Here is a 13,810-nt window from a genome sequence, read left to right on the forward strand (position 1 = left end):
TCGCTAAAGCATCTTCTTTCCCAGTATAATTTGAGGGGTTGCTTACATTTTAGATTAGAGATTTATTAGACCCCTTTAGTAGTGTTCTTTACTCTAAGGTTATTAGATAGTCTCCTTTATAGAGGTTTGTAAAAATGTGCTGGTTTTTGCAGCAATGGTCTTTGCCAAGGTATAAATGATTATAGTAGCTGCTATATCTCAGTTGCTAATGTGGCCTTTATTTATATTGACTCTGGGTTTTGTGGTTCCAAGTCCAGTCTATGTCGTTATTTGTTTTGTGCTTTTGATGTGGGTTGAATTATTTTTCCCAGAATTAAAATTATCCACGTTGTGTATGTTTTTTGGACTTACTTTAAAAGTACTCCGGTATGGATGGCTGCACCTCTCCCCAGTCTCCACTCACCTCCTCACTGGTTGCTGATTGTGGCGAGTCAGATGTTCCCGGGAGCTCCGTAGTGTGTTGGGCCTGTCAGGTTGTAGCCAAGATGGCGGCTTTTCGCGCCACTGCTCTCCGCTCCGAATGTCACAGCTTGTCCGTTCAGCTTCAGGCTCGGACACCTCCAGATCAGCTTATCTGTCGTTTACGGATGAGTAGCCTAGCCCCAGATCACCCGCACCAGACTCTCACCCTGTCCCGGTGTTCCGTTCTGAGTGGTTCTGTGTTTTCAGATCTGCACCGCCTCCGGTTAGATTCAATGTTGCGGCGGCGGCCCCGGAGTGGAGCCCCGCTCCTCCGGGGTACAGAGTGGTCTCCCGGTGTCAGATGTCGCTCCGGCGGCAAAGTTAGAGTGAGCGGGTAGTTGCAAGTAGAGTTGGCTGTGCTGGTCTTACTGGCGTTATGTGTTGTACCGCAGCTGCTCTTCTTGCTTCTCCAGTATGATCCTTATATAGTTTGTATTGGTGGTAGGGTGGTTGTGGCTTGTGTCCCCTCTATTTTGTGAGCAAAATGACTTAAATTTATGCCAAATTAGATTAGATTATCTGGCTTCATTTAATTAATTTTACAGATCCTCTGAGAAGTGCTGCCATTCAGCTCGGCAGTTGACTCCGCCCCCCGACCTTCATTTTTTAGTAGGTCTTTTTGGACTTACATAGAATTTCGAAGATATATACTTCCTATAAGTCTCCTAATTAGGGAGGCTGAATATCTCCAGCAGATAGCTTATTACTCCTGTCATAACCTCAGATTCGTGAGTATGTTTGTAAAATCTATATTTAAATGTGCATATGTTTGCAAAATCTATACTCAAATGTAACTGATCAGGACTTACCTTGAGACTTGATGTGATATTTAACTATTGAACTTTAAAATCATCTGGCTCCATTCAAATATGCTAGAGATTAATATAAATGTGGACAATACCAGTTATTTTATTTTATGTTATAATAAGATATATATTGATAAGGCCTCTATGACTTTGAGTACAGGCTTACATTTTCTTCCCCCCAGCTAACTGTTTATTTGTTATTTACATTGGTGTAAAGGTTATTACTCTGCCTGCGCTAATGGTCAATATCCTATACTCCAGGCTATACAAGCCAGGATGCTTGAGTTACTATTGTTTTTACAGTTTTTGTTATGTTACGAGATACGGGTTGCCTAATTTGATGAGTGCTATGTTATTTTCCCAGTACCTGAAATGTTCTTATTTTGTACATACAAAATTTAAGACACTTGCGCACCACTACAGTAATACACTATAATGGCCACTAGACAATTGAAAATTCCAATTACTATTTTAACACAGAATGTTAAGGGGTTTCTCTCTCCGTGTAAAAGATCAAAGGCAATGTCGGATCTATACAAGAAAAAAGCTGACATTTTGTTCTTACAGGAGACACACTTTGCCAAAATACTTGGGAATTTGTAATTTTTTAAACATTATACACAACACTTTCACAATACTGCACCAACCAAACACTGTGGAGTGAGTATCTTAATTCGCAAACATATCCCCTTTACTGTTCTACAGACAATTAAAGATGGTGAGGGTAGATTTTTGGGAATAGCGGGGCTACTGTATGGTCGACCAATTATATTAATTAATATTTATGCCCCTAACTCTCAACACATGCCATTTTTTAAAGCAATGTTTCGGAAACTTGTAGATATCGCTAAAGGTCCAATTTTCCTTGGAGGCGACTTTAATTTCCCCTTTCAGCCCTCCATAGATACCTCCAACCCCCAGCCCAGGACATCACAACGCACAGTGACATACTTATGGAGAGCTTTGAGGGATCATAACCTATATGATATATGGCGCTTTTCTCATCCTACAACTAATGATTATACCTTCTATTCCCACCCTTCGCAGTCCTACAGCAGAATAGATTACCTACTTACAAATCAAGCAGGACTTTCCTTAATAACTAATGCCAAAATCACTCCTACATCTTGGTCCGATCACTCGGCAGTCACAATACAAATCACTTGGCCTAATACACCCACTGAACCCTACTTATGGAAACTTGAAGATTCATTGTTAACCCATCAAAACTTTGTAGATCACCTCTCTAAAGTTATGGAGGAATACTTTCAAATTAATAATGACTCAGTCAAAGATCCCTTTGTGGTTTGGGAAGCCCATAAATGCACTCTTAGAGGGGAATTTATAAAATACAAAGCACACCTTCAAAAAAACTTCTAGACAGCTATACACAACATTAACTACCAAACTAGCGCAACTAGACTATCTGCATAAGAAGGATCCCAAAAATACCGCCCTCTTGAGTGACATGAACAGCGTTAGAGAACAACTAGAAACATTCCTTGCTTTAGAACATCAGAAAACAGCTATGAAGCTAAAACAAAAATTTTATCACGAAAGTAATAAAGCAGGGAAAATGCTAGCTAGGAACCTTAAGAGAGCTAGGTTAAAATCATATATTCATGAATTAAAATCCCCTCCCAACACTACTATAAACACAACCCCAGACATTCTGGCCCAGTTTCACAAATACTACTTTACCCTTTATAACCTACAGGATACGGACTCAGAATCTAACATTTCCTCTAATAACACCATTCAATCATACTTAGCTTCGTGCAATCTCCGGTCAATTTCTCCAGAACAACAGGAGTTTTTGGAATCACAAATAACTCCTAATGAAATCTTGGCAGCTATAAAAGAACTGCCCTCAGGTAAAAGTCCAGGCCCAGACGGATTTTCCGCCAAATATTATCAGATATTCGCCTCAACTCTTATTCCTTCTTTACACAAGTTGTATAATAATATGTCATCCACTAATCCTCCTCCACCCTCCATGTTAGCAGCATATATTATAGTGTTGCCAAAACCAGGCAAAACTCCCGACACCCCAGCAAATTTTCGTCCCATTTCACTATTTAACACGGATACCAAAATTTATGCCAAGATACTAGCAAACAGATTGACAAAACTTCTCCCCCAATTAATCCAATATAATGAAGTTGGATTTACCCCATATCGAGAGGCTAGGGATAACACTATCAAAATACAAACACTGATTGATTATGCATCAAAGACAAAAATTCTGCGATCTTCGCATCCATGGACGCGGAGAAAGCCTTTGACCGGCTAAACTGGACCTTTCTTGAGCAAACCCTGGTCAAATTTGGTTTCCCAGACACATTTATCTCTAAGGTGATGTCCCTATATAGCTCCCCAAATGCAAAAATTAGACTGAATGACTCATTATCCCCGGCCTTTGATATACACAACGGCACACGACAAGGTTGCCCTTTATCCCCACTATTGTTTGCCCTAACTATAGAGGCTTTGGCAACCAGAATAAGGAACAACGACAACATTACTGGCATAACCATCCAAGAGAGGGACTACAAAATCTCTCTTTATGCAGATGATGTTTTGTTATCTATAACTAATCCACTTACCTCCATGCCTGAATTGCTCACTGAATTTCAATCCTACGGTAGATTATCAAACTTTAAGATCAACGCTACAAAGTCCGAATTTTTGGGAGTGGGGGTCCCAACGCAAGAACTCAACCACATACAATCTACATACCAATATAGACTCCAGAAACACTCTTTAAAATATCTAGGCATTCACATTACCATGGACCCACATCACATGTTTAAGACAAATTATACCCCTCTATTGAATAATATACAACAAGAGCTACAATCCTGGCATAACAAAACTCTATCATGGCTAGGTAGATTGCATGCTATAAAAATGACCATCCTACCAAAAATGTTATACATTTTTCAGACTAACCCACTAGCATTACCCAAATCCTTTTTTAATAAACTTCAGAATTTGCTCAACAATTATTTATGGAATAATAAACGCCCTAGGATTGCAAAAAATATCATTTATCGCCCTAAAGTACAGGGAGGACTGGGAATGCCGAACATACATTACTATTACTTGGCGTGCACACTAACACGGATAATTGACTGGTGTAAACATGGTACCCATAAAGAGTGGGTAAGACTAGACCATGACCTGGCACAAAACTCCCAATTAGGGGCAAGCTGCTGGGTACCACATATCCATAGGCCCATGAACCTATCTACATCGGAAATAACTAGATTAACATTAAAAATATGGGATAAATGTCTTACTAACTTTCCGATGATTTCTAGTATTCCATCCCCCCTGACACCCCTAAAACATAAATGAAGAAGCACAAAGATCACAGCATATTCAATATGTGAGGGACTTGACCCTGAAAGATGTGATCCCGTGTAGTCTGGCCATAGAAAATAAGTCCCTTAAGCCCAAGACAGTTCTGCAAGAAACGTTGGGAAACTATTTTAACCCATGGTTTAGATACTTTCAATTGAACCATTATATTACCACACATACCAAGCGCACTCAATTCTATAGAACTATGTCGCCTTTTGAGTCTATATGTATGTCAGATGTATATTCAAAAGGTTCCCTTTCATTAATATATAAAATGCTTCTGGAATACCACTCTAAACACCTCCCAACGTATACAAATAAGTGGTCGGAGGAACTTCAAACTCCCATAACCCCGGAACAATGGGCAAAAATATTTAAAAACATGTGCCGGCACACATCTGTAGCACAACTGGAATCAAATTTAAAGCTGCTTTGCAGATGGTACAAGACCCCAGTTATGCTAGCTGCGATGTATAACCTTAGAGATAAGTGTTGGAGAGCATGTGGGGGAGTAGGAGAGTACCAGCATATCTGGTGGACGTGCCCTGATATTGGTCAATATTGGAAAGATATTCATATAGCCATTAAACAGACACTTAATATTGACATGCCCCTTGACCCCCTGATTTTTCTACTCAATAACACACCAAATATTAAATGTAAACTTAGACAACGGCTTATGGTTATACTACTTAATTGTGCTAGGAGGCTAATACCAAGAAAATGGAAGTCAACGGTAGTCCCTTCAATCTCAGAATGGCGCTCATTGGTTAACTATACATTGGCAATGGAGAAGCATCACTATATGGTTACAGGGAGATTGGATGACTTTTTAGCCATAAACTTTATATGGGAGGAGTATAGCCATTCTACACAAAGTACTGGACAAAACATATCACATGCCTAACACAATATAAAACAATTTTATAAATGAGAGAACCCTGTGATACTGGCTAAAAGAATATACTGGTTAATAGCAATATAAGATTTTAGAATGTAACTAGTAGATATTTACTATATAATGTGCAAAGGATATAATATTGGGGATACTGTTGTACTGTGTCTAATTCCATTTCAAATGTAACCACTCCCCTTTTGTACTCTTCAGAGTTATGTTGCAACCTGTATTGATTGTTATTTTTCTTTTACTTTAATAAAGAAAATTTTGAAAAAAAAAAAACAAAAAAGATTTTCTATCTTTGGAACAATGAATAGTTTGAATAAAACCACAAAACCCAGATCCTAAAAATGGAACTGGAATAAATACCCCAGAAGATTCCAGATCTGAGCCGCGCTTGATCCTCAACAGGTGATCAACCGCACTTCAACATTACCCAAAATATATGGGACTGAAACACATTAAGGAAAGTGTTAGCCTTACTGGAATAGCTGGAATATAATAGAGAGAAAAAGACTTCTCACAGACGGTTTTACTTCAAATTTTATTTATACCCAAAATCTAAGAATTTTGGACCGAATAGAACCAAAAAAAACTAAATAAAAACATTTTACTTGGGTAAGAATTTAGAATTTTGTTCTTTAGTAAGAACCAAACTAAAATAAGCTTAAAGTTTTAGTCTAAGAACTTAATCTTGAAGCCCAGAGTAACAGTTAAGAATTGAATCCAATATGAATCAAATAATTGATTATCTTGGAAAAAAAGAAATAAGGATTTTTTAGAAATCACAAAATTTCTTCTAGCTAAAAACAGCTAAAGACATAGATTAAACCTCATTTGTGAAAATATTCAATAAAAATGAAGAAACAAATAAAATTATTAGCATGTTAATCCAGTTAAGGGACCAGAACACACCGGACTTGCATAAACAAAAATGCAAGACAACAAGACAAATGCAACAGCACCCAGTCTGAACCTCAAATGAGCAGTAGACTTTGTCCCTTAAGATGCTAAATAATACATAATCTGATACACTTGATCTTTAAAGTAAACAGAAAAAAATGGAGCAAAAGCAACATCATCCAAATAAATTACAGGTCCAAGAAAAGTACCTGAAAATAAAAAAATTTCCTTAAATAGGATACAACCATTTAAAAAGAAAATAAATACTATTTTGCTATAGAAACAATAGCATAATTTAGCAGGAGTAGAGATAGCCCCATTAAATTGGAGAACCCTCAAAATTGAATTTAACTGCCGGTATAATTTAAAACCTTTGAAGAAAATTGTCAGCCTATTCCATTCCCTAGTATGAAGGAATGGAAAAAACCCTCTGAAGACACAGAAGATAAAATAAGCAGAAATAAAATGTTAGCTAGTTTTGAAAAAGAACTAGTTACCTCAATATCCAAAATAATCAACACTTTTTCAACAAAAAACAAATGTACTCTAATAAAAAATAAAAAAGTAGATTTGTTAGTGTCAATATCTGATGAAGAAAAGTTCTGAAAGAGAAAAAACATCATCAGAGAAGGATAATTCAGTATGTTGTTGGTCATTTGAAACTTCATCAAAAAGAAGTTTGAAAAAGACCAAAACATTTTTTAATAGAAGGCGCAAAGTCAGACAAAGCCATAACCTAGAATCAGAAAAATATTCTTATAAATTTTCTAAGTATATCTTGTACATAAGATGTAAAAAGAAAAGCAATACATAAAGCATAAATACTAATGGATTCTGCATGTAAAAGTTTATCATGATAACTTATTACAAACCATAGCTAAAGATAAAGATTCATAACATTTAAAATAAATGAACTTAGCTTTGGTAGGACTTCTTAGTCAACAGGAATCCCTCAGTATGTTCTGATCCAGGAATAATTTATAGAAAATCTTGCAATATGTAATAGAAAAAAACAACATATAAAGCAAAATTATCAAATTCCTTAAATGACAGTTTCAGGAATGGGGGGAAAATGCAAAACAAACAAGCCTCTAGCAACCAGAATCAACAAAAAAGTGAGACTTAAATAATGTGAAAAAAAGTATGACGCCCACATTTTTTGGCGCCAAGTATGACGCCCACATTTTTTGGCGCCAAGTATGACGCCCACATTTTTTGCCGCCAAGTATGACGCCCACACTTTTTGGCACAAAAAAAACGTCTGTAACACACATGCGTCAAAAATGACGCAACCACGTGTAAACTTCCGGCGTCAACTATGGCCCCCGGAAATGACAAAATTTTGCGCCAAAAAATTTTGCGCCAAGAATAACGCAATAAATTGAAGCATTTTCTGCCCCCGCGAGCCTAACAGCCCGCAAGAAAAAAAGTCAATTAGAAAATTTCTTTAAGGTAAGAAAAAATATTTTATTCATATGCATTTTCCCAAATAATGAAACTGACAGTCTGAAAGAAGGAATACTGATTATCCTGAATCATGGCAAATATAAGTTTAAAGACATATATTTAGAACTTTACGTATAAAGTGCCCAACCATAGCTTAGAGTGTCACAAAAAATAAGACTTACTTACCCCAGGACACTCATCTACATATAGCAGATAGCCAAACCAGTACTGAAACGAGAATCAGTAGAGGTAATGGTACATAAGAGTATATTGTCGATCTGAAAAGGGAGGTAAGAGATGGATCTCTACGACCGATAACAGAGAACCTATGAAATAGACCCCGTAGAAGGAGATCATTGAATTCAAATAGGCAATACTCTCTTCACATCCCTCTGACATTCACTGCACTCTGAGAGGAAAACCGGGCTTCAGCCTGCTGTGAAGCGCATATCAACGTAGAATCTAGCACAAACTTACTTCACCACCTCCACGGGAGGCAAAGTTTGTAAAACTGAATTGAGGGTGTGGTGAGGGGTGAATTTATAGGCATTTTAAGGTTTGGGAAACTTTGCCCCTCCTGGTAGGAATGTATATCCCATACGTCACTAGTTCATGGACTCTTGCTAATTACATGAAAGAAAAGGGGGTGTTTGATATCTAATGTCCTAGCGCACCTTAATACATAATTTTAAACTTTGTCCCTCCTGGTAGGAATGTATATCCCATACGTCACTAGCTCATGGACTCTTGCCAATTACATGAAAGAAATAATACTTTCATGATTCAGACAGAACATGAAATTGATAGGTTTTTCAGAAGCAGCAATGCACTACTCTGAGCAAGCTGGACATATATGCCTCTTATTGGCTCACCATGTGTTAAGCTCACTTCCAGTCAGTGGCAGACCTGGTGCAAGAATTGTTTTACCCCCCCCCCCCCCCCATAAAAGCACATCAGTTTTGGGATATACTCTAAATATATATTGTTTAGACAACCACTTACTGCAAAATTGCTGCTTTAATAAACACCAAGGGAACGTCTAGCACAACAATCTCTCCTAACCCATGGGAGGGAGAGGGCACTTATATTTTATTATACTACAGCATTTGTGACCATTTTGGTTTATATTTTGTTATACTATGACATTCGTGACCGTTATGCAAAAAAATTAAAATAGTGCATGCGACGCTCACTTAATATTAAAATGAATTAGAGTTTGAGTAACCCCTGATGATACCAACTGTCTATAAATAATAATGTCAATAAGCTTAACTATATTCAGGCATGCTGAAAAATGTTAGTACTCACTTAATCACAGTCCACCTGTGATCATTTATGCAATGATGCTTTAAAAAAAAAAAAAAAAAAGCTGCCTCACTGCGACGTACCCTTCTTCCAGTGGCTTCAATCTGTGTCCCCTAAGAATCCGAGATCAACAATCCGGTTAATGACTTAACACTGTACCCACACACTTCATGCAGAGACCAACTCGCTGCACTCGCCAAGAGTAAACAGAGTGTGCCCTGCAAACTCTCACCCGTCGTGCTCCTTCAGTCTTTAGGGCTGCGCTCGGGCAGCGCTCCAAACGAACCGGAACTCGCTTGGAGCGTTTTCCTCCCACTTGCAAGTGAGATGCCTGGCGTTTTTTGAGCGCTCTGCTGCTTCCAGTGTGCTGGAAAAGCTGGGACTTTTCAGAGCAAGCTCAGATGCTTGGAAACATGGCAGCCTCCACACACGTGTTGCTGTGGAGGCTGCCATGATATAGATAGATAGATAGATAGATAGATAGATAAAAAAAACTGACGTTCAATCATTGTGCCTACTAACCACTATTTCACTCACGGGGTGGGCTGGCGATGGTATTGGCAAAAAGTGGGGGTATTTTGTATTTATTCATGAGGCTTAGGCATAATGGGGTATCTAATCACCGTTTGTTTCTGTGAATTCAGGGGTGGCAGGGCTACTTGAGTTTCGCTACACACATGCTTAACCCTCTGCAGCCCATTGACTATTAGCCCTATTTAGTAATAAATAGCCAATGTGCTGCAGAGGGTTGAGCATGTAATACACAAGGGAGCTTAAACGTTCGCATGCGCAGAGTCCATTACTGTGCAGCAGATCCCTTTGCGCATGCGAACGTTTTCTATAAGCTCCCTTGCTTGTGATGTCACCTAGCGCCACGTCATTGCTGGAAGTGAAGTGCCTCCACTAGCTCCTAAGCGCTGCCCGAACGCAGCCTACGTCACTGCACCACTGTCGGCAGGGTCCTGGGTCAATTGTAGAAGCAACTGCAATCACAGTGGAATCTACACCTTTGGTGTGAAGCTCAACCAGCTACTTGTCCTCATAGTACACAAATAATGAAAAAGCTGGGTGCTTCTATAAAGATTTTATTCAATGCAGTAAAAAAAAAATAAAAAAAAAATAATAGTATTTTACAGGAACTGCATAACCAGAGCAAGTTGTGCTCCTGGGGCTCTGTGTGGGACCCCCCAGCCCTCGGGTCCCAGTGCAGTGGCACCTGCTGCACCCCCAGTAGTTCAACCCCGCGAGAGATTTTATATATATATATATATATATATATATATATATATATATATATATATATATATATATATATATATATATATATATATATATATATATATATATATATATATATATATATATATATATATATATATATATATATATATATATACACATACATATATACATATATACACTGTATGCTCTGTCTTAATCATGAAACAACATTTCTGGGTTTCATGTCCCTTTAACATCTAATTTAAATTACTAACTGTCTCTATACTACATTTTTAATTTTACTTGATACTTTTTGAAAAGGCAATACAAGATCAAAGATATTTAAGGTTGCACGCTATGGATCAAAATCCATTTTCTATGCAAATTTGCACCATTTAAGCATTTTTAGAACTCACCTTGAATAATAACACTGTATTAACAACACACCAGCATTTTTTTGAACAATAGAAGAGTTAGCAGATGGGGTGGGGTTATAGGTCAAGTCTGTACTGTAGATCAGAAAATCTGTAGTTATCTGCAAATAGAATTGGTCAAGAAAAAAATGAAATAAAATGTAAGGAACACATAATTGTGAAACACTTAAACTTGTATTATTAAAGCTACAGTCAAGTCCAAAAAAACACCCCCTTCATTATACCGATAGGGCATGTAATTTTAAACAACTTTCCAATTTACTTTTATCACCAATTTTGCTTTGTTCTCATGGTATTCTTAGTTGAAAGCTAAACCTAGGAGGTTCATATGCTAATTTCTTGGACCTTAAAAGCCGCCTCTAATCTGAAAGCATTTTGACAGTTTTTCACCACTAGAGGGAGTTAGTTCATGTATTTCATATAGATAACACTGTGCTCACGCACGTGAAGTTACCAAGGAGTGAGCACTGATAGGCTAAAATGCAAGTCTGTCAAAATAACTGAAATAAGGGGGCAGTTTGCAGAGGCTTAGATACAAGGTAAATAGCAGAGGTAAAACGTGTATTATTATACCTGTGTTGGTTATGCAAAACTGGGGAATGGGTAATAAAGGGATTATCTATCTTTTTAAACAACAAACATTCTGGTGTTGACTGTCCCTTTAAGGACTGGAGAACCACACACACACTCAAATGCCAAGATAAGCATATAAGACAGATGGTCAAAGCTGATTGGCACATCTCCTGAAAAGTACCTCATCCCAAGTTAGACAAATTAAAAGGGTGACATAATTAAACACTTTATTTTACAATATCAGTGTTTACTGTCTCTAAGACCCCCAACCCTATTTAAATTATAAGTAGTAAAAATACTTTGTACTATAACATTTTACCCACTTTATCTGTATTAGGAGTCTGAAAAATGTGGGTTTTCCTCGTTCAGAGAAATGAAAAAACAATTATACTATACAGGCTTTTCAAGCCTAACCCTGTCACATAACTGTAGCCAATTGGCCTCAGGAAATGTGAAAATAAACTTGAGGTTTTGTTAACAAAATGACAGAGGCTAGCATCTACTCTAGTAATAAGTCCAGCTTGGTTTCTCCTAATAACACAAGGGGTGTGTTGAATTTGTCTAGTGGAAAAAAGCTTGCAGAGTATCTTTTGTCACATGTAAAATATTTTAATACACCATAATACACAAAAAAAAAAAAAAAAAAAAAAAAAAAAAAAAAATCACATGTACCAGCTTAAAAAAAAAAAAAAAAAAAAAAAAAAAAATCACAAAAAAAAAACAAAAAAAAACAAAACATTTTCATGCAAAACATTTTTAAATAACTTTTTAAAAATGCAATTTAAATTTACAAATATATAGTACCTTTAACTTCTAGGCAACCTGAGCTGGAAGCAATGCCTGGTTAAAAGCTTGGAAACATTATAGGGTTTGCAGGAACTGGTGAAAGTTAGATGGCCAGGTTTATAGCTCAAGACCACATTAAAAGAATCTACTACAAATCTTAAAATACACACAAACCACTTAAAAGGGACTTTCATGATTCAGATAGGGAACACAATTTTAAACAACTTTCCCAATTTACTTTTATCATCAAATTTGCATTTTTTTCTCTCGGTATTCTTTTTTAAAGCTAAACCTAGGTAGGCACATATGCCAGTTTCTAAACCCTTGAAGGCCGCCTCTACTCTCATTGCATTTTAACAGTTTTTCACAGCTAGACAGTGCTAGTTTGTGTGTGCCATATAGATAACATTGTGCTCGCTCCCGTGGAGTTACTTAGGAGTCAGCACCAACTGGCTAAAATGCAAGTCTGTCAAAAGAACTGAAATAAAGGGGCAGTCTGCAGATGCTTAGATACAAGATAATCACAGAGGTAAAAAGGTGTATTAATATAACAGTGTTGGTTATGAAAAACTGGGGAATGGGTGATAAGGGATTATTTATCTTTTTAAACTATAACAATTCTGGAGTAGACTGTCCCTTTAAGTGATAGTTCATAAACCATAGCAAATCACCTATTACCTTTAAGCTGATCCCACACTCTTGCAACCCATTCTGGAACACCACAACACTGTCTGTAGTCTGAGGGCTTGGTGGACAACGCAGTGGTCCTAGAGTCAGGTCTGAGGCCTTCAACAGTTTTCCATTTCCATACAGATCCCTTTGAACGGTGACCACCATGTTGTCTACCTGACAATGCACACTGATAGGACGCTGCTGATACACAGGAGCTAAAGATCTTCCTAAATGCTGAGCACTTCTAACACCAGACCGAGGGGGATAGTTACTCCACCCAGACTCTGCAGGTCTCCTAGCAGGGGCATGCTTCTGACACATCACACCAATTACCCCCACCATTAGGTATAATAACCAGCTCAGCTCTTCCCACAAACTCATTCTGACTACACTTAAGATAAAACCAATGAGAAGACAGGGAAGAAAACTTTTTATATCCTTCCTCTTTTACCTGGCATAGAAAATCACATACAGCTGAATTAATTATAAGGCACCTGTGAGTTCCTTGAGAATCAGTAAAGCCTTAAAGTGACACTGAACCCAAAAAATTTTCTATTGTGATTCAGATAGAGCATGCAATTTTAAGCAACTTTCTAATTTACTCCTATTATCAAATTATTTTCATTCTCTTGGTATCTTTATTTGAAATGCAAGAATGTAAGTTTAGATGCCGGCCCATTTTTGGTGAACACACTCTGTTGTTCTTGCTGATTGGTGGGTAAATTCACCTACCAATAAACAAGTGCTTTCCATGGTTCTGAACCAAAAAAATAGCTTAGATGCCTTCTTTTTCAAATAAAGAAAGCAAGAGAATGAAGAAAAATTGATAATAGGAGTAAATTAGAAAGTTGTTAAAAATTGCATGCTCTATCTGAATCACAAAAGAAAACATTTGGGTTCAGTGTCCCTTTAAAGGCAAACTAAACTTTCTTGATTCA

The 13,810-nt window shown here is 37.3% G+C and overlaps 1 protein-coding gene across 1 annotated transcript in view; it reads right to left on the bottom strand.

Annotated features, from left to right (window-relative positions):
- Positions 1–13,253, bottom strand: part of LOC128664702 (zona pellucida sperm-binding protein 3-like) — a 47,592-nt gene extending 34,339 nt beyond the window's left edge. The window contains exons 1-2 of the mRNA XM_053719511.1: positions 12,879–13,253; positions 10,824–10,942 (exon numbers count right to left, since the gene is read on the bottom strand). Coding sequence (XP_053575486.1) covers positions 10,824–10,942; positions 12,879–13,253 — 494 coding nt within the window. The remainder of the gene's footprint in view (positions 1–10,823; positions 10,943–12,878) is intronic.
- Positions 13,254–13,810: the final 557 nt, after the last annotated feature.

The sequence above is a fragment of the Bombina bombina genome, chromosome 6 (assembly GCF_027579735.1).
Source record: "Bombina bombina isolate aBomBom1 chromosome 6, aBomBom1.pri, whole genome shotgun sequence".
Classification (NCBI taxonomy): Eukaryota; Metazoa; Chordata; class Amphibia; order Anura; family Bombinatoridae; genus Bombina; species Bombina bombina.